Below are 21,216 nucleotides of genomic sequence, written 5' to 3' on the forward strand. Positions count from 1 at the left end.
TTGAATTTTTTGTTTACTATGAATATTTTATTTCTTTCTTCAAATTCCTAGGATGAAATAACTGAAGCCGAGCAAGCGTTTGATCAAATGATGCAGACATCAACTCCACGTAATTCGCAAACATCATTATCACAGATGAATACTAGCGGACAATCAAAAACTGTAAGTCCTCTATCTGTATACTATTATCTTCCATCTATGACTATTTGGTCAGTGCAAAATTTTTTGTCAATTTAAAATTCCATCTTTAAAATGAAAGTCTGTGTTTTGAAAAGAGTTTTCTTGGCCTTCGGGCCAAGATCAGAACAGATACTACACTTTTTTTTTTTTTCTGATACTACACACTTTTTTGTTCTCGGTTAGTAAGGTAATTGATTTTTTATATTGAAATTAATTTTTTCATTTATGTGCCACGTACACATAACTTAATAATATTTTCAGTTATTATTTTTTAATATAATGTACAGTGTAATTAAAAATAATTTTACAAAATCTTCAAATTTATCAAAACTCCCGATAGAACATAAACAAAAAAAATGCACATTTTTACGTGAAATTAATTTTTTTATTTACACATTACTTGTTGCATGTAACTTAAAACTTAGCTGTATTTTGTTAATTTTTTTTTAAAGTAATGTAACTGTACAGTCTAATAAAAAAAAAAAAAATTTAACAAAATGTTAGATATAGCAAAAACGTCCGACAGAACATAAGGGAATTAAATAAGTAAACAAAAAAAAAATGAGGCACATTTTTTAAAATGAAACAAATTTTTCTGTCACAGTCACACGCAACTAAAAATGTTTTTTTGGTTTAAAATGTACCCAGTTTAATTTTTAAAAGATAATTTAACAATGCTGAAGTTTATCCAACCGAAAGAAGATAAAGCAAAGAACATATGAAAGTTTGAAAGATAGAAAATAAACAACTGACATTATTTTTTAAATTGTAAATTTTCATTTCTTTTATTGACGCACTAAAAATATTATTTTAAACAATAACTTTCTATAACTTTTAAATAAACCCAAGAACTTTGATATATGTATTTAGTGAAACAAGTTGTTTGTTTACGTTTTCGTTTGGTCAAGCAGCTCGTTCGTGCTGACAGTGGATTTTTGAGATGATACTTCGTACTGCGGTCACTTGGCATTAAGTTGTAAATCTCGATGTGTAGGTGCATTCACTTTTATTTATTGATTTATGAGTGTCGTGATATGACACCAACAGATTATTAAAGAGAAGATATTTCTCTACAAAACGGTGCCATTTTCAGAATTTTTTCAATTGAATTTCTTTCATATTTCTTTCACTGAAGTTTTTAAGTTGGATGTTTTTGTGAAAAACAACTTCAACTCACCATATTGATAAGTGACCTTTTTTCTTTAAATTGGTACTATTTTTTTATATGTAGAGACTCACAATATTGCGCGCACTACATTTGAAAAACACCAACATTTTTTTGTATAAAAATAAAGTGGCGTTTACCAACATTAGTGACATAACTTGAAGTAACCTTGAAAAAAAACTATTAAAGTCACAAGAAAAAGAATTATATATCTATAAAACAAAAAGATTAAATTTTATTTAAATCCAAACTTGTTCAAAATAACCAAAAAAATAAACAAGATATTGCAAGTTGAAGTTAAGGGAAATTTAACTTTATTTACCAGTTTTTGCATCCTAAACTAGGCTAGTTTGGGATACCTCATAAATATATTTTTAAAACTAACTGACCTCTATTTTTTTTTTTTTTTTTTTTTTTTTTTTTTTGTTAATTTGTAAAAAACGTAGATATAAGTTATTTGTTGAATTATTTTTTGCTAAATAACATATCTAATTTTGCTAATAAAAGCAATGTAAGTACATTCGTCATAGTTATTGTACTCTTGTGCAGACACAGTTTTCTGCAAAATTTCACAAATATTTTTCAACGTAGAAGCTAGGTAAAGATGGAAATTAATGTTGCGCGAGGGAAGGGATTACTGTTTATATTTCGTCAAATGTTTACTTTACGACATATCAGCCCTTTTGAAGGGTTTATAAAAACAAAGAAGAATGTACCTTTTATATCTTCTTTGCATCCCTTGACTGTGTCCTTGAGTGTTTTGCGTCCCAATGTCGGCTCACCTGGAACAAAAACTCTCTCGTGTATAACAACAGACGCAAGTCTCATTTCTCTAAACAGTTGGAACATTATTCAGCTTCATGATCAAAGTCATGTCCCTGTTCTCTACTTATCGTTAGGAGGAGAGAATTTTGCTATCGGTTTACCTGCCATCCCTCCCCATCTCTCGCCACTCCCAAGAGGAGTTTTCCATCTTCTCGGAATCGCGACAGACTGTCGAACTCGAACTGTGGACTCTAAACGGTAGACTCTCAAACTCAAACTGTCTAGAAAATGCATGTGCATCCCTCTTTATTTTAAGGGGTATGTGTGAGGCGGTAACCCCCGTTGCCCGACTTGCACTCAAAACGTACTGACTTGCCTGTGACCTTTGCTATCATGCAGGTGCACCTTTTCAAGTGAAGTCAATGGGTTTGAGACCTGTCAGCCTCAAACCTTCAACCTCTGTGCACCTAACCCAGGACACAAACCAATTGCATTCAACTTGGTAGCGCGTTAACCGCATTATTGGCACACAACATTAACATAGCCAGATAGCAACACCGCTTAAGTTATAAACAAGTATTTTTATATAATTTTTCCTTAAGTTTGGCCAAAAAATGATTGCATATATCAGGTAAAAAAAATTGGTACTTATCCAGAATTCCCTTATATAAAAAAAAATAAAGAAAAATCTATGATATACATACCCATGATGGAAATAAAATACGATCTTCCAAAAAATGACATAAATTGATCAGTTAGTTTTATTTTTCTGAAGAAAATCATTTTTAAGTGATTAATGAAAATTCGTAGGTATTACAACAAAAATCTTGCAGGATTGAATTGTTGTATAGTTATCTGTCTTTGTTGGGATTGTTTTAAAAATGGCAACATGAAACAGATGTTCCTTGGTTACTCATAAAATTTGATTTTCTTAAAAAATAAATCTATTTGGTGAATTTATGTGGTTTTTGGATTATGATATTTTCATTTCATCACAGATACGTACATCATACAGATTTTTCTTTATTTTTATTTTTTAATCAGGAATTTTGGACAAAAATTAATTATCTATTCAATTGGCCCCTATGTAATTGATATCTTTTTTTCCTTTTACTTAAATTTTTTCTAATTTTCAGGTTCTTAGTGATGAGTTGAAAGAGAAGATTGAAAGGAACAGACGTTTGGCGTTAGAGAGACGGGCTCAGAAATTGCAGGCTCAAAATTTACAGAATTCAAGTAAGTATATTTACTTATTTATTTACTTATTTATTTGCGGAATGTTATCCTTATCTTCATAGTTATTGCTTCATGACACTTCAGCCAACTATTCCTCTGACCTTTGTCAGGTCGTTAACCGTAACAATATAGGAATGCTGAGTCTCTTAACTGTATCCTCAGTAATTACTACCCTCTACAACTGTTGTGGTCTCACCACATTTTGGCCAATTAATCCTCTGGCCGGCTTTGGGTAGGATTGAAACCGCTATCTTCGGACAATGCTTACCTGGAACTGTAGAGATTCAATGCCTCTATCCACTGTGCCACGGACCCAGAAACATCGTGAAACAACAATTATAAAGATGAGGATAACAGTCGGCAAATGAATAAATATACAAATTACTCATCTCAAAGGATTCCAGTAATGAAAAAAATAAGTATATTTATATTTATTTCATCGTATTCATAGATAATTTGGTATGTATTTCACTTGCTTTCATTGTCATGGTGAACAGCCAAAGATAAAAGCTTGGAGAACTCTTTTATTGCAGAACCAATTTTTGGTGTGATAGAATAAGTCCAGAGTTTAAATCATCAGAAAATGATCTTAAGCCAAAATAGATTTCAGATATAAAATACTTCCTGTTACGGTTTACAATACAAAACAGAAGTACTCAAACAATTTCTATGATTTTTTTTTTTATTTTATGTTGGAAGAATTAATATTTTAAATATTTTCTTTTTACAAAAATAAAAAAAATTTCATTATAAAGATATTTAATGAATTGAGTATATTTTGGAAATATAAGTTGAATTATTTTTTTACACAAATAATTACTCACTAAGGTGATTTGATCTTATTTCAAAAATCTAAAAAGTTTTCTTTCTTTTTAAGTAATAAAAAATATTTAATGAAATTGTGAATTATGAAATTGTGAATGTTCAGAAAATATTTTCAAATTTTCTTTTTAAACAATGAAGTTTAATTATATTTTAAAATTAAAACCATTCTTATTAAATTTTAAAAGAAACACATTTTTAAAAAATATACAAGAGGTTAATGTAATTTACTTGAAGAAAAACTGGGTTCGAGTCTCATGACTGGCAGGAATTGTTACCCTACATTGATGATTGCATAAGCATGGAACACTAGTGTGTGTGTGTGAAAATTATTAATTATTGTTTAATTTATTTTTTTTATTTTGGAAAACTTATATCCGGTGATATTCGGAAAAGGTGAGCCAAAAGTAACTCTCTATTCTAAATTAACTATAATATATTTTTGAAGTATAATTCCTCCAATTAATGAATATCAGAAGAAAGTATATTATTTGGACTTTTATTCAAAATTCAATATGGGCACCACCATTCGCCACCAGCTTTTACAAAAGGAAAATCAAGTTTTAATGTGATCGATCTTTACCCGCCATCTTGTTTATTTCACGCACGAGGAGGAGGGTGTGAAAAGGGAGATAATTCCATCCTCGCTTAATGAGATTGAGTGTGTCGCAGCCATCTTGTTTCAGTTCATGAATAAGGAAGAGGGGGAAGGGCGCCAGGGGAGATAACTCCAATCACTGCTTTAAGTTTGTCGAAATTTGGAGAGATTATTCTGAAACATGGGCAGAAAGAAATACCTACATAAATATTTTAGTTTTTTTTCGCTTATTTTACAGAGTTTTTGAGTCTTTTTTAATCCCTTTTTCATTTTGTCCTGTTAATCACTTTTTCGTTTAAAAGCAACCCCCACCCCCCACCCCCGCCTCTTCATGTGTGAAATACACAAAATGCCGGGATATGATCGATCTCAGTAAAATTTGATTATCCTCTGTGAAAAAAAGAAAAAAAAAACTGTTTGATCAAATTAAGTGAAATTTTTTTTTTTTCGGAGAACTTCATTCCAATAATGGGTATGTACACTATAACTTTAAAAAAATATTTTCATTTTTTTTAATGTTTTGATTAAACTACAAGTACCGAAAAGTCAATACATTTTTTTAAATGCTATACATTCCTTCATTGAATTATTTTTCCAAAAGTGTAAATAATTAAGGGGAAAGAGTGGGGGAGGAAAGTCAATGGATGAAGCAAAATTAAAGTGCATATTAATTATTTTTAGTTAAAAAACATATTATCTATTAAAAGAAATATCTATTAAAAAAAATATTATAAATTAAAAAATAGCTGGTGCTTATTCAAGTGAAATATGGCAGTTCAAAATACAAAAACAAGAAAGTTTAATATACTTATTAGTGAAAAAAAAAAAATAGTGTACACCAAAAATTACAGAAAATAAATGAATAGAATTTTAATATCAAATAAAATTAATTTATGAAGGTAAGTGTAGAAGGCTATAACAATGCAAAGAATAGAATGTTGTCGGTGTTGAGGAAGAAAGACAAAAGCAAGTGATATATTTAAATCTACACATAAATATATATACACCCGGGCTCTACATTGCGAGTAAAACAGTCGCATTTGCTATTGATTTTTCAAAGTGGTGACTAGAAATAATGAAACACTTACCTTTTGGTGATTGCATTTCTTTCTCTGACAATCTTCCAAAGCTCATTACTGAGTGAAAAATATCTTTTCAACTTTTTTTTTATTTATTAAAGTTAAATTATTTAAACAATAAAAGTTTAATAGAACAATAGGGTTTGTATTACTGTACACATAGATTCGAAAAAGTTGTCAAAAAACAAATATATAACAAATAAATGTTATCAAAGGCAAGATAAGTTACTTTTCTGCCAAACTGGATATATTTTTTGTGTTTTTATTCAATGTAACATATTTATTCAGCTCGAAAACATACAGTGTTTACCGATGTATTCGAAAATTCAAGATGGCGTCTCACACCCTCTTTAACACCGTAAGTTTGGGAAAAGGTGTTATAAATAATAAACTATACAAAATACTATTAAAAACCCGCCGAATATATGTCAACCTATGTCACGGTAACATATATTGAGCGAGTTTTTAACAGTATTTTATTCGGTTTTTTATTTATAACACCTTTTCCTGAACTTACCGTGTTAAAGAAAGAATCAGACGCCATCTTGAATGTTCCAATACATCGGTAAACACTGTATACTTTTCGAGCTGAATAAACATGTTACATTGAATAAAAACACAAAAAATATATCCAGTTTGGTAGAAAAGTAACTTATCTTGCCTTTGATAACATTTATTTGTTATATATTTGTTTTTTGACAACTTTTTTGAATCTATGTGTACAGTAATACAAACCCGAACAATATACTGTTTTTTATTGAAGACGGTTTAAAAACACATCTGAAGAAATTAGAATGTTTATAGCTTCAAGTATCAACATAAAATTTGTTGTATATTTAGAATTACACTTATTTAAAACAACACAGAAAAATCTTTGATGTACATACTTGTCACAGAATGAAGATGTCATATTCCAAAAGTCATGTGGGTTTGGCTAGTAACTTTTCTATTTGGCTAATAAACGAAAATATTTAGTTGTCAAAGGTCAACTAAAGATAAATTTGTCCATAGAGTCCTGTACACACATATATATATTTATTTGATGATTTTTTTTTTTTAGAAAAAAATTAGATAAATAAATGTTAAATGTTTTTTTAGAAAAAAAAAAATCATTAAATATATATATGTGTGTGTGTGTGTGTGTGGTGTGTGCATATATATATAGATTTAAATATATCATTTGTCTTCCTTCCTCGACACCGACAACATTCCATTTTTTGCATTGTGATAGCCGTCTAACACTTACCTTCATACATAAATTACACAATGCTTCAAGCAAACTACATTTCATTATTAAAATGAATTTACTATCCGAAGTTCATAAAATTTGAACAAGCAACCAGCATGTTGTCTTCATATTAAAAGAAGGGAGATAATTCTTCTATGAAACTATGGCTTAATATGAATGTTCCTATTTTCTTGCTTCCCCACAGGAGCAGAGTTAGACACAATGTCAGTTTTTAACGTAGGGAAAATCCAGCTCCCCAAAAAGGGGCATTCTGGATAAGAACAAAAATAAAAATTGTCTCAGTCATGGAAGATCTCTCCTCACCGACCGAGGACAGAAAAGGTAAAGTGTAGCATCAGAACAGATACCACACACTGTGATCCTGGCCCGAATGCCAAGGAACGTGGATGTTGTTCAGATTTTGTGGACTCCAAATAGTAGATTAATTTTATTTCTTTAGTAAAATTCTACTCGATAGTTCCCAATCATTTTCAGTGCATACTGATATTTTTCCCTGATATGTATATTTAGAAAGTGTTCTGTTATTTTAACGAGTAATTTTCAACAGCCTTGTAACTCGCTTCTTTATTCTGTTCTTTTAGTCCTCATATTCCAGGAGTAATGTTTCTGACTAAGGGTGAATAATTGCTGTTTTCTGGATATTTGAATTCACACAACACTCCTTGTCGTATTTTTATTTTTTTAGCTCCTTTTTCACACCTTATCTGGAGCGATTTTCATATAAAAAAAAATGTTGAACTGCCATATTTCACTTGAGTCTTGATAAAAATGTAAGCACCAAAAACTATGGGACAATTCCAATATTTTTTACCGATTCCGTACTAAATTCCCAATTCCGATACAATTACCAATTCCGATTCTTTATAAATCTCTAAATATTTTACTATAAAAGTGTTATTTTATCCCAATTACTGTAAAAACACAAATGTGCACATATTTTCTTCAAAGTAAAAACACACTTGGGGAAATTTAAATCAATAAATATTTATTATTACTGCATATTTTTTTATATCAGCTAAGTGTGCCAACATTGCAAAAAGAAAATATCCTGTTCTTACAATCTTTGGCTTTTTTTTTTTTTTTCTTTAAAGACATGTGAGCAGGCATCAGACAATAAGCCTAAGTAAAAATATAGTCATGAAGAAAGAAAAAAAAAATTACTTTGGAGTTCCTCCTTTGCTCTGTTTCCTATTAAATTCTTTTCTTTCTGATCGTTTTCATCAAGTCCATGTGAACAGAGCTAGTAAAACAAATGGTACCTACGTAATTGTCAAGTCTCAAACAATAACATATCCAAAAATTATGAAAAACGATAAAGTAGAAAAATAATTATTAATGAAAAAACTGTTTTCGATAAAATTTGTCCAACATTTTGAATTATATTCATCTCGTGATGTAAGCAACAGAACTTAATTATCTCCCTTGTCAACTTATCTCTTTTTTTTTAGTAAGTTTAACAGTTATTTTGCTTCATTTCACAAATTTCTTTTTTTTTTTATAAATAATTATTTTTCTACCTTTTTAACGTTTTTCGTAATTTTGGGATATGATGCTATTTGACACCTGACAATTACGTAAGTATCATTTGTTTCATTTGAAATTCAATATTTTTTCATTATTATAACATAGAAGCGCTGTTATTTCTTTGCTGCTACCATTATACCTATCATTTTCAGTGTTCTAACAAAAATAGGTACAGAATAAAATATTAATTGTCAATGTTACAGGATTAAAAGGAACTCTTTTAAAATGATGCTAAATCTCCATTATAATAAGATATTATTTCTTACGTTAACACACTGGTTCCTGTTAGATCAACAAAGTTAAGTAATATTAAGCTTGGTCAGTACTAAAATGGGTGACCATTTGAGAATACCAGTTTCTGTATGTGTTCTCTGCTTATCTCGGCATTGTTTCCAGTTGTCTTAGTCTTCTCCTTGCCACTTGAATTAAGCAGTGCCGATTCAGGAGAGGTTGGTTAGAGATTGCGCAACTCTTGTTTCACACTTCAGCACATTGTCACTCATCATCCCTCCATGATGATCAAATGGTCCTCATCATTTAGACAGACAAGCTTTTCTATATTTAAGGTATTTATCAGCCTCAGAAAATCGATACTGTTATAGGAAAAAAGAAATTCAATTTAATGGAGTTTGTGTAATTCAGGATTATAGTTTCTTTTCTTTTTTTTAAGAAATCCTATGGTTCAGAAAATTTAATCTAAATTGCATTAAAACGTAATGGGGAAGCAACTGTTATGACCATTCATGCCATTCTGCTAACGTTACTCTGCTAATTGAAAATGCAAAAGAAAATCATTGGAATAGCTAATGAAAACACTCCAAAGAAAAGAAAGTGTAGTTGAAGGGAACATTTTGTATTTTGGTAGGAAATGTAGAGGAGCTAAAAGACAATAGCAAAATGAAAAAATATTGAAATTACAGTGCTACTACAAAATATCTTATGAACAAAACTTCAGTGTAAGTAGATGCAGTGGTAGTAGATCTGAGTGTGAGAGTGAAAATACCTTCAACTTTTATAGAAGTGATTTGTATGTACCATCATAGCAGCTAACAGCTCCACAATTGGATCCACTATTGCAATCATCAGGTGGAACCACTTCAGTTTTGAGATCTTCTCCTCTACTGCATCTCTGCAAAATGCCGCCAACTTTCCCATCAGGATTTCATATTGGTTCTAGTAGAAGCTACTTTCTATCCAACACTTATTCTTTATTTTTAACCAGACCCAATATGATACTTTCTCTGCTGCTTCCTGTCTGTTTCATATTTTTACTTTGTTGTTTGTACAACAAAAACGATTTCACAGTATAAGGATTAGATTTTTCGTAACATCTCAAGTTCTCACAATCAAACAAAAATAATATTCCACATTCTATCCTTTTCCCTGGCACCATATCTCATTCTTCTTCAATTGTAAAATTATCCTCCCAGTGTACAGTCAACTTTGTCTCGTGTTACACAACAAGGTCTGCTCTTTGCTCTGTGAGAATCAGAGAGAGGATCATGGTATTCTGGCGGTGTACTGCCAAGTTCTATTTTCTTTACCATTTTTCATTGGCTAGCTGTATTCTTGAATGACTTTTCACCATGCATGTTGTCATTGCAGCTCTGTTAAGAGAAGATGGGAAAAAGGTAAAAGTTATTGAAAGCAAATGAAAGGAATGCATTTTTTTCTGAAAACATGCATCAAGACTTGGTCTAAATAAATGACTATCGAATGAGATTTGCATAAGCAAGGTTAGAAAGCTATAGTTGTCAATGAAATAGGGGAAAAATTCCATTACTTGGTTATAAGGAAGATTATTATAGTTTAAAGTAAATTATTATGTTCTTTGTTATTATTTGAAAATTCTTTTGTCTTTCAGAGGATTTGCCTTCTGTTTCGTCAGCTGAAGATAAAGAAAAACAATCACAAGATTCACCTACGATGGTGTCGCAGTGCCAGGATTCTGTTGTTGAACCGTCAAATGATGCTGCAAAGATTATCACCCAATCAGGTAACAATGCATCTGTAGATTCAACAGATGGCAGTAGTGGTCATGAGCAGTTAATCTCTTTTGATGCGGATGGACATCAAAACATTGATAGCAATATGTTAGCTGAAACTAACAAAGGTTCACAATCTTCTGTTGATGATAAACTGCATTCAGATGAGAAAAACCCTTTCACACCTACATGTGAAGAATATGATGACACAAGCAAAAATGTTGTTGACAAAAAATTTAAAAAGAAAAAGAACATCATTTCTGATGATGATGATGATAATGATATGCATTCGGATGACAAAACCTCTTTAAAACCTACATGTGAAGAATATGGAGACACAGGCAAAAATATTAATGGCAATAGTTCACCAATTAAAAAGAAAAAGAACATGATATCTGATGATGATGACGATGATGATGATATGCATTCGGATGAAAAAACCTCTTTAACACCTACATGTGAAGAATATGGAGACACAGGCAAAAATATTAATGGCAATAGTTCACCAATTAAAAAGAAAAAGAACATGATATCTGATGATGACGATGACATGCATTCGGATGACAAAACCACTTACACACCTACGTGTAAAGAATACGGTGACATTGACAAAAATATTTTAGACAATAGTTCACCAATTAAAAAGAAAAAGAACACCATATCTGATGATGATATGCACTTGGATGACAAAACCTCTTTCACACCTACGTGTAAAGAATATGGTGACCCCGGCAAAAATTTTGTTGAAAATAATTCACCAATTAAAAATAATGTATTTGATGATAATGTGCATTCAGATGAAAAAACATCTTTAACACCTACATGTAAAGAATACAGGAACACAGGTAAAACAGTTGATGACACTGAAAGTAAAAAAAATATATCTGATGATGACGACGATATGCCTTCAAATGACAAAACTCATTTGACTCCTACTGTCGATGAATCTTGAACCATAAAAGATTTGCTTTGACATTTGCAATGAATCTATAAATCTTGGGGATTATGAATTTGTGGAAATAATGGCAGGCATTTTTGCACATATAGATTTGTTTCTGTAAATAAAAATATGTATTTTCGGTTCCAAATGGAGATAGCGTCTGCCGATCTCACTACATCTCCATATGTTTGAAATGAGACTAAAACAAAACATGGAATTTAATTGGGTGACACCTTGTGAAAATATTTCCATTTTTTTTTTTTTTTTTTTTTTTTTTGTTAAACTCTCCAGCATGTTGTAGACCAAAGTGAGAGAATCTGTTTTGTCAGTTTGGATTCGACTTTCCTCATTACTTTGAGAGATTTTTGTATAATCAAGAGTAATAAATTTTTTTTTTTTTTGGGGGGGGGGGGGGGGTTTACTATACACATAGATTCGAAAAAGTTGTCAAAAAACAAATATATAACAAATAAATGTTATCAAAGCCAAGATAAGTTACTTTTCTACCTAACTGGATAATTTTCTTAGAGTTTTTATTTAATATAACATGTTTATTCAGCTCGAAAAACATAGTGTTTACCAATGTATTTGAAAATTACAAATGGCGCCCAACTCTCTGTTGAGGACGGTAAATTTGGGAAAATGAGTTAAAACTAAAAATTATACAAATGCTGTTAAAAATCCACCAAATATATGTCAGCCTATATCACGGTAACATATTGAGCGAGTTTCTAACAGTATTTTGTATAGTTTTAACTCATTTTCCCAAACTTACTGTGTCCAACGGAGAGTAGGGCGCCATTTGTAATTTTCAAATACATTGGTAAACAGTGTTTCTCAAGCTGAATAAACATGTTACCTTAAATAAAAACACTAAAATTTATCCAGTTAGGTAGAAAAGTAATTTATCTTGACTTTGATAACATTTATTTGTTATATATTTGTTATTTGACAACTTTTTCAAATCTGTGTATAATAATACAAACCCATTTTTTTCTTAAGAAAAAAATTGATTAAATTGAAAAACAAGCAAAAATGCCAAATGTACTAGACAATAAAAAATGGTTGCTTAATAAAAATTCTCACTATATTATAAAAAAAAAAATCTTTACAGTGTATGTACCAGTGACTGAAAGAACATATCATATTCCAAACATCACATAAATTGATCAAGTAATTTTATTTTTATAAATAAAATAATTTTTAAGCATATTTGAGGTTTTCCAATGTTCCCATGTTAAAAATAGTTTTCTAAAATTTGAATTATTTGGCGTTCTCTCCTTTGTACAAGCCTGTTTTAAAGATAGCATTGCAATATTGTCACTGTTCGCTTAGCCACAAAACTTGATTTTCTTATGCGAAAAAACGTTATTTTATCAATTTACATGATTTTTGGAGTACGATATTTTCTTTGCATCACAAGTATGAACATCATACAGATTTTACTTGTTTTTTTTGTTTTTTGTTTTTTTTTTAAATATGGGGGACTTGTGGATATGCACCAAAAAATGTTTAAACTTGTCTGTCTGTATTGATTGTTTTATTCAATAAATGAATCTTATTTTATTATAATTGTCTGACAAATAGAAAAAAAAATATGATTGTTAATGTTTTTTTGATTTATTCTAGCCATAATTTTCTGTATTTTCAATAGTTCCTGTAATTGAATTTTTAAGAAATTTATTTACTTCTGCGTTCCTACAACAAAAACAATTTCACGTTATGTTGATTAGCTTTCACTCAACATACCATCAAACTCCCACAACCAAATGATAATATTCCGCATTCCATCCTATTTCTTGGCCAGTAAAGCATTGTACTTCTCATCCTTTTTATCTTCTGCAATGCAAAACTATACTCCCAGCTTAATGTAAACAGAAGTTTGTTTACATTTATGAAATGAACAATATGGGTATATTAGAAATGTTTCACAAGTTTTAAATGGGTAAAGTTTAATCAAGTGATTATTGGAAACGCATTTAATCATTTTAAAACTTCATCTTTCATTATTTCTTTTTTTTTATTTGTTAAACAATTATGATTATATGTAACTATTACATTCTGTTTACATTAAACGAGATACCGGTGTTGACCGAAGTGACCACACGTGGTTAATTTAAATTAAATTTTAATCACGCGATTACATTTTTACTGTCACTTAGAACTGACTAGCAGGGTGGTGCCGGCTTTGCCCAGTTGTAAAATACGCTTAAATATGATATTTTAATTTGTCCAGATTTTGTATATATTATTATGTAGTCGTGATTTCAAAAGTTAAAAAAAGTATTTAGGTGCCATCAGCTAGAATTGAAACCGAAAGCAAATCTGTACAATTCAAAGTGAGTGACGTTAACACTGTACCAATGTGACACGCATATGAACTGATTAAAAATAAACTAAGATGAATGTACAAAATGTATAACGATTTTTTTTCAATTTTTACCCCTTAAAAATTATTTTAACCGGTTAAATACCCATAAAAGAACAGTCCATAAAAAATCCAATCATTTGAGACCCCTAACGCCACTCTGCGACTTCTAGTTTCGGAGAGATAGAGTTTGAAAATATGGAGACAGACAGACAAAACTAGTGAGTTTTATAAATTAGATTATTACTTAGCATGTATATCGATTATGCCACAGATCCAAGTAGACAATTCTACTATGAATTTTAGGCGTCTTAAACCTATTGTTTTAGATATGTGGTCTTGCTATTTCTCACTCTATATATATGTGTGTGTATAACGGGCCCGTACCACACTCTCCATACCGGGTATCTCTAACCTCGTTGAACTGCACTCAATATGACAGGTGCTCTTTCAATCGTACATTGATCAAATTCAAACGTTGTGTTTCCATGGTGGGGCGCTTCCCCTCTCGACCAAATCGTCTCCTATCCTGTGTAGTCTCTGGGTTCATTAATCCCTCTGCTGGTCCCTGCTCGCTGCAAAATGAAGTGTCCTCACCACAAACAAACAGAACTCTGGTTCATAACAATAACAAACTATTTATTAATTTCATTACTTCACAATGGCTACTGTCTAAATTGAGATGACTGACTATAGCAGTGAACGATGTACGACCAGACAAGTAAAGTCACAGATTTCCCATTAACACAGGCTAGTTAACATTATAACATCAGGCCCTGAGGCCCCCAGTTTGGGGCGCTTTACCAGCCCAGCGATTCAGTTTGCTGGCTACGACTCTAATTCTTTTAGAATTCTTTTTTCTGAATCCAACCCTTTTTCCTCACCCCTCTCTCTTGGAGAGTCGTTAAAAACATCATTTCTCTCTTCCTCTCAGAGCCTCTCCTTGTTTCAACCACTTAACACCTCTCTCTCTCTCTCTTTCCTGGGAAGGGGGTGATGGTGGTTGCTCACACTGATATCTATTGGCAGAAAGTCTGGGTTTCTTCACCCAGCACTGAGTGCAGCTCTTATCAGCAAATGGCTCTTTAAATACAAATCTCTCCTCTGACATCTCTGAGATAATTCCAATTTTGTCCCCATTTTTGAGACAATATACCATCTGGTTTGCCTGTAACAAGCTCATAATGACAGCTCGGCGGTTGGTCCTATTTTGCTAACAAGTCTTTGCATTTCTCTGCACTCCTCCACCCCATCCTGTCTGCCCCCCCCCACTACAATATGCACCTCACTGCATGCATTCATGACACCATAATGTCACGTGTATATATATTAAGAAAATTATGGAAATAATATTTCAGCATGATGGAGAGATTAAAAATGAACAAACCAAATTACAGTAGAACCCTGGGATACGGTGGCCCTAGAATACGTGTTTTTTTTTTTTTTTTTTCAGTTTATGATGTGGAATACAATGTTTTTCCGGCCCCTGGTTACAGTATTTGATCCACCTAATGGTGTTATTTATAATGTTATTTGATTATATACATGTGTATTATATATTGTACTGTATTTTGGTAATAATTTTTAATTCTGTATCCCGGGGTTCTAGTGTATATGTTCATCAGCGTTTCGTCTTTATTTCATGACTTCCTCAAAATTAATAATTTGAAGAAAATAAAATGCTAGTACAATATTTGTATTCACAACAACTATATCTTCAAATATTGTACTGGTATTTTATTTTCAGGTTTAGGAAAGTATGTGCTGAATTTTGAAGGAAATAAAAAGCTAAGAATAATATATGCTGCCATTGATGCTTGTGAATTTTGGTATGTTAAGCTTGTCTGCTAATACCTATGTTTTCGCAATGTCGTTATTTGGTATGCTTGAGTGTTTTTTATCATCTCTATCTCTCTTTCTCTAATATATAAAAGGCTGTATGTCTGTCTGTCTCCATATTTTCAAACTCTATCTCCTCTGAAACTAAAAGTCACAGAATGGCGCTAAGGGCCTCAAATGATTGGATTTTTTATGGACCGTTTTTTTTTTTTTATGGGTTTTTAGCGGTTAAAATAGATTTTATGGGGTAAAAATTGAAAAAATTGTTGTATATTTTGTACATTTATCTTAGTTTATTTTTAATCAGTTCACATGCATGTCTTGTTGGTAAAGTGGTAACGTCAACAGCTTTTCACGCTACAGTTTCGGTTTCGATTCTAGCTGATGTTATGTAATGGATGGCTGGAACCATCCGATACATAACTGAAAAGAACAAACTTCTTTAATAAAAGATTTAAAAGAGTGGGCATCGAATAATCGATTGTCCACCAGTCGAAATGAGAAAGTGCTTACGTCGTAAACAGAGAAATCGGACGACGTTTTTTTTTTTTTGTTTACAAAACAAGGAAACATGACATTCCTCGTAACTCTGGAATGTATAGAATTTAGCATGAGTGATAAATTCACGTGTCTGTCAGCTGAAGATAAATCGGACGATGGTTCGAGGTCAGGAGGCAGCGAAAAGTTGTCAAAACGTAACCAAGAAACACGCGCCCCGGTATCGAGCAATATGATTGATAGATCGCGTGGATGGGAAAAATCATGCTAATATAAGAGGTGATTTTTTGGAGTTTAACCAGAAGAAGAAGAAGGAAGAGAGAAGAAGAAGAGGAAAGAGACGCCGATAGGACGTGCGACTGTCGAGAGAATAACGTTTCCACACACCCCTCTCCATCACTGAAATGAACAGTAAGCCACACTGTTAAAGTTTGAACTATTGACAATCTGTGTAAACGAGAAAAATAATTTGAAAACAAAATATATTTTTATATAAAAAGCCAGTGTGTCTTACGTCTTGATTTGTTATGCTGAGTTACGTCTGACCTTTGTGTGCATATCAAATTCTGGTTAGCCGGAATCATTATTTTGACAGGTATGACAGCTACAGAAAGTCGAGAAATGAAAAATTCACAGTCAAGGGGGAAATAACTCTGTCGTCTTAGCCGTTACCATAACAACCAGAAACTAAACAACGAGACGATCAATAAGAGACGGCTACTGGGTTTTTGTTGCAGCGGGGAACTTACTAATTACGACCGTTCCCAACCTAGGGGTCCTGGCGCTATATAACACTGATGGCACCCAAATACTTTTTTCCCTTTTCAAATCGCGACTCTATAATAATATATACGAAATCTGGACAATAAATAAATATATTTAAGCGTATTTTACACCTGGGCAAAGCCGGGCAGCACATCCCCATGATAGTATATATATTTAATGGTCATGGTTTGGTGTGGACATGTGTTAAAAGCACACTGATGTCCTACGCCATAGAACTGAACCTCTACTGCCTTGTGGGGCAAGGTTCTTGTGGGCAAAGGCTAAGGTGAACTAACCCTGACAAACCTCCAGAGAAGCGTAGGCCCTGTCAGCTGCGGCATACATGACCCACCGGCGTGTGGAATATGTTCTAGTGCCCGTCAACCTTAATTCCAGTCATGGATCAAATGGTATGGGGGTGGAGAGGGCTCCCGTAAGCCGTGGTGAAGGCAACCTCTCTAGGAGAAAAAAAAAAACATATTAAACCTGCGGCGGCTGCTGCATCCAATGATGTTGACTTGCTTTTTTTTCTTTTTTTTAAATGTTGCAGCTCTTCAGAGAGTGAGATTGGCTTGGTGCAAAGTCTTTCCTCACTATAAAAAGCTTCAGGCACAGGCATTACTTGATATGCATGGAATACACATTTTGCAATCAGTATGTATCTTGATAACAAAAGGCTGTCTGTAGCCTAAAACGGCAAACAAACATTCAATAAAGGTTAATACAGATATGAACGCCAATGGCAATAAGGGCTCTGGAGCTTCCAGGGTCTGGTCCAGCAGGTGTCTCAGGGCACCACAGCCTGGATGTGGTTGTCGTCATGCTACTGCGAGGAAATATATGCTAATGAACATCAGCTGTTGAAATGTGTGGATGCTGCTTGACTTGCCATCAGCAATAATGCGCCCTGAGTGTAGATCTGCTTTTGTATCTAAGCAACTCAGCATTATGACATGGACATAGTTGCGCTATCTGAGACCAGACTGTCTAATGAGGGACAGTTTTCTGAGTTGGCTGGGGGCCACACTCTTTTCTGGAGTGGTAGAGCAGATGGATGTAAGGGGGAATTAGGTGTGGCTTTTGCTGTAAAAACATCAATTCTTTCAAACCTGGAAGAACTTTCCTGTTGAGTGAGTGACTGGATCATGACTATGAGGCTACCTCTGGTAAGTGGTCATTTTACGATTCTGTTGAGTGTCTATGCACCCACTATGGATGGAAAGGTTGCTTTCTACCTTGCATTGTGCAGCGTAGTTAGATGCATTCCCTCTGCTGACAAGATTGTCATTCTTGGAGATTTTAATGCTAGGGTGGGAAGAAATTTTGTAGCCTGAGATGTGTTGGGTAAACACGGAGTGGGCAAATGTAATAGCAATGGTCTGATGTTCTTGCAGTTTTGTTCAGATATGGGTTTTAAAATCTGTAACACTATGTTTCAGCAGAAGGACAAATTCCAGATGACTTGGATGCATCCTGGTTCCAAGCAATGGCACTTGATAGACCATGTGTTAGTCAGAAAACGTGAGATTAGGGACATCTGCAGTGTTCGTGTCATGCGTAGTGCAGAGTGCTGGACCAACCATAGGCCCAGCAAAGGTTAATTTTGTTGTGAAGCCCAAGGTGAGGGGAGCTGGTGTGGCTATCCCAAAGCGATTTAATGTTGATTGTCTAAAGGACAATATTGTGAGGGAGAAACTAGTCAAGGAAATGGAAGAGATTGTGAAAACTCTTGGCCTGCTTTTAGGGAGTCTGTTTATGAGGTATGTGAGAGAGTATTAGGTTATTGTGAGCGTAAACATCATGATTGGTTCAATGCTAGGCACCCAGACTAGCTTAAAAATAAATCACAACTTGTTGAAAATCAAATAAACCCACCTGAAGAAAGTAAAATTTGAACAGAAATCGTAGTGTTATTATGCAGTGAAGTGCTAATCACCTGAGTATCAATGTGTGAATTTAGATATTTAGTTTTTATTTTTTGCTGACTGAATTACAACTGATTATCATGCAAAGATATTGCATGTATATGTAATAAAAAGAAACATCTTTTGTTTTGATTTGCTTATTTTATTTTTTATTAGGATGTGGCACCTTACTAGATGATAGACATTCACCCATAATTTCAGTCACTCCAACCGAGAGATCTTTTTAAGATTCTAACCCTTTGTTTATATTTCTCTTGTTCGTGGTTCACCAGGTCTATTCAGAAGTTTTTGAAATTCTTTTTCATGAGTCTGGTTGCTCCTATAATTACTGGAATGATGGAGATCTTAAGATTCTAATTTATTTTCATATCATACATGAGGCCTTGGTATTTCGTTATCTTCTCCCTCTCAGGTTTGTTAAGGCCAGCATCGTTAGGGGCACTTACTTCAACTAGGGTTGCTACTTTCTCCTTGTTCCATATCACTATATCAGGCTTATTAGCTCCATTTTCTAGATACGTAGCTGTAGGAATTTCATAGTCATAGTGGATGGTATATAACTTATTTCCAACTCGCACATGCATGTGGAGCTGGATGCACACACGTAAATATTGTGGAAATCTTCAAACCAACAAATGTCATCAAAAGTCATAACAATTGCAAGAAGTGTGCAGAAGCTTTGAAATCAACATTCTTCAACTGACAAGTTTTGAAATTTGGCCTTGGACGAATTTATTAATGGCCAGTGGAATGCAGCATGGAAAAATGAAATTCCTATCTAAAGTTTTTGTAAATAAAAGCAAATGCCAGCCAAGGAAGAGTCAGTTAGAGAGAAGGGCACCGACACGTCATTTTGTGTCATCCACAACACTCTACCACGCCCCATCTCTCTCTCTCTCTCTCTCTCTCTCTCTCTCTCTCTCTTCATAGCACATTGAGAAAGACTTGAACAGAAAATAACTTATCATTCCTTTTTATAAACTTACGTTGAGTGTTTTTTGTGAAACAACTAATTGTCTTATATACATTCATTCACATTAAATAGACGACATGGTTAAGAACTACAGTATAACATAACTTTCTGCTGCACTGAATATTCAGTGTTTTACAGATTTTTCAATAGAGTTATTTGCACATGCCATTGTGTTGCATTGTATAATAGCCCCCACCCCCACCCCAGCAGAACTTTACAGCTGGATGTCAGGCAGCTCACACTCTCTACTTCTGTGGTAGAACCTGCACTTGGTGTTATTACTGAGACCACTCATTTTTTTAAAAGCATTGGTCATCAAGCTTTGATCTTAGGCAGCAATTATCATTCTGTCCTGATCATAGTGAGGCGATCCTCTGTTCAGCCAATCTATATTGTGACATCATGTGGCCCCACCAACCTCAACTCTGTGTGATATGGATCTTTCCTTTTATCTTCTGTCATTCTGGTTCTGGTTGTGTCGTCTTTTACGAACTAGCGACTGCCAAGTGGAACACATGGGTTCATAAGTATGAAAATAAAATCAAACAAGAGGAACAAAAGAAATCACAGACTCTGGTGCTCTACATATATGTCGGTTGGACTCTGTGTGTGTTTGTTATCATTGTTCCTCTAAATGCTAATCCACATGTATGTTGTGTTAAAGCCATGAGTCAGTTATTGTCAGTTCATATCCCCATCTGATCCGACTCCTGATCCGTCTACTACTGCATCCTAACTGCAACTGACATCAAAGTCCAACATAACTACTGTCAGTCGATCCTTGCCAAAAACTACTCCCAAAGTTATCCATCGGACAGTATTGTAAAAACATTCCCAACGATTGTAAATACTAGTTGTCAATCATAAACTAACCGCAAACCAAATCTAAACATATCCATTGTTTGATCCCTTTTATTACTGTCCTGATCAACAATCCTATGTCAAGTTTCTTTTGTCTACCTTACTATGTCCAAGTGATAAACCCTATTTCCGATTTCTTTTGTTATATATCTTTGTTCTTTTTTCTCCTACTTCCTAGCACTTGGGGTTGACTATAGTATCACAATATAACTGCTACAAGGTCAAACATACAGTCATGCTGGTTATTTTCATATTGAAAGAACTTTTTTCAGGACTAGTTGTGCAACATACAGATAAAAGTATACAATTTAAAATACTTTTTTCATTTTCAGTCTTCATTTGTGGTTAAACCTTAAAACAAAATACTTCTGGAAATATTAGACGAATTTATAAAAGCCTATTTTTGCATGGATTGTAAGACAAACTATTATAATATTTTGTGTA

The 21,216-nt window shown here is 33.1% G+C and overlaps 1 protein-coding gene across 1 annotated transcript in view; it reads left to right on the plus strand.

The window, feature by feature from the left end:
* The window catches only part of LOC145269446 (uncharacterized), a 42,682-nt gene extending 30,976 nt beyond the window's left edge, over positions 1–11,706 (plus strand). The window contains exons 7-9 of the mRNA XM_080125122.1: positions 52–162; positions 3,247–3,346; positions 10,483–11,706. Coding sequence (XP_079981248.1) covers positions 52–162; positions 3,247–3,346; positions 10,483–11,555 — 1,284 coding nt within the window. The 3' untranslated portion in view covers positions 11,556–11,706. The remainder of the gene's footprint in view (positions 1–51; positions 163–3,246; positions 3,347–10,482) is intronic.
* The last annotated feature ends 9,510 nt before the right edge of the window (positions 11,707–21,216 follow it).

This window comes from Euprymna scolopes, chromosome 4 (genome assembly GCF_053919585.1).
Source record: "Euprymna scolopes isolate OS-2025 chromosome 4, ASM5391958v1, whole genome shotgun sequence".
Taxonomy (NCBI): domain Eukaryota; kingdom Metazoa; phylum Mollusca; class Cephalopoda; order Sepiida; family Sepiolidae; genus Euprymna; species Euprymna scolopes.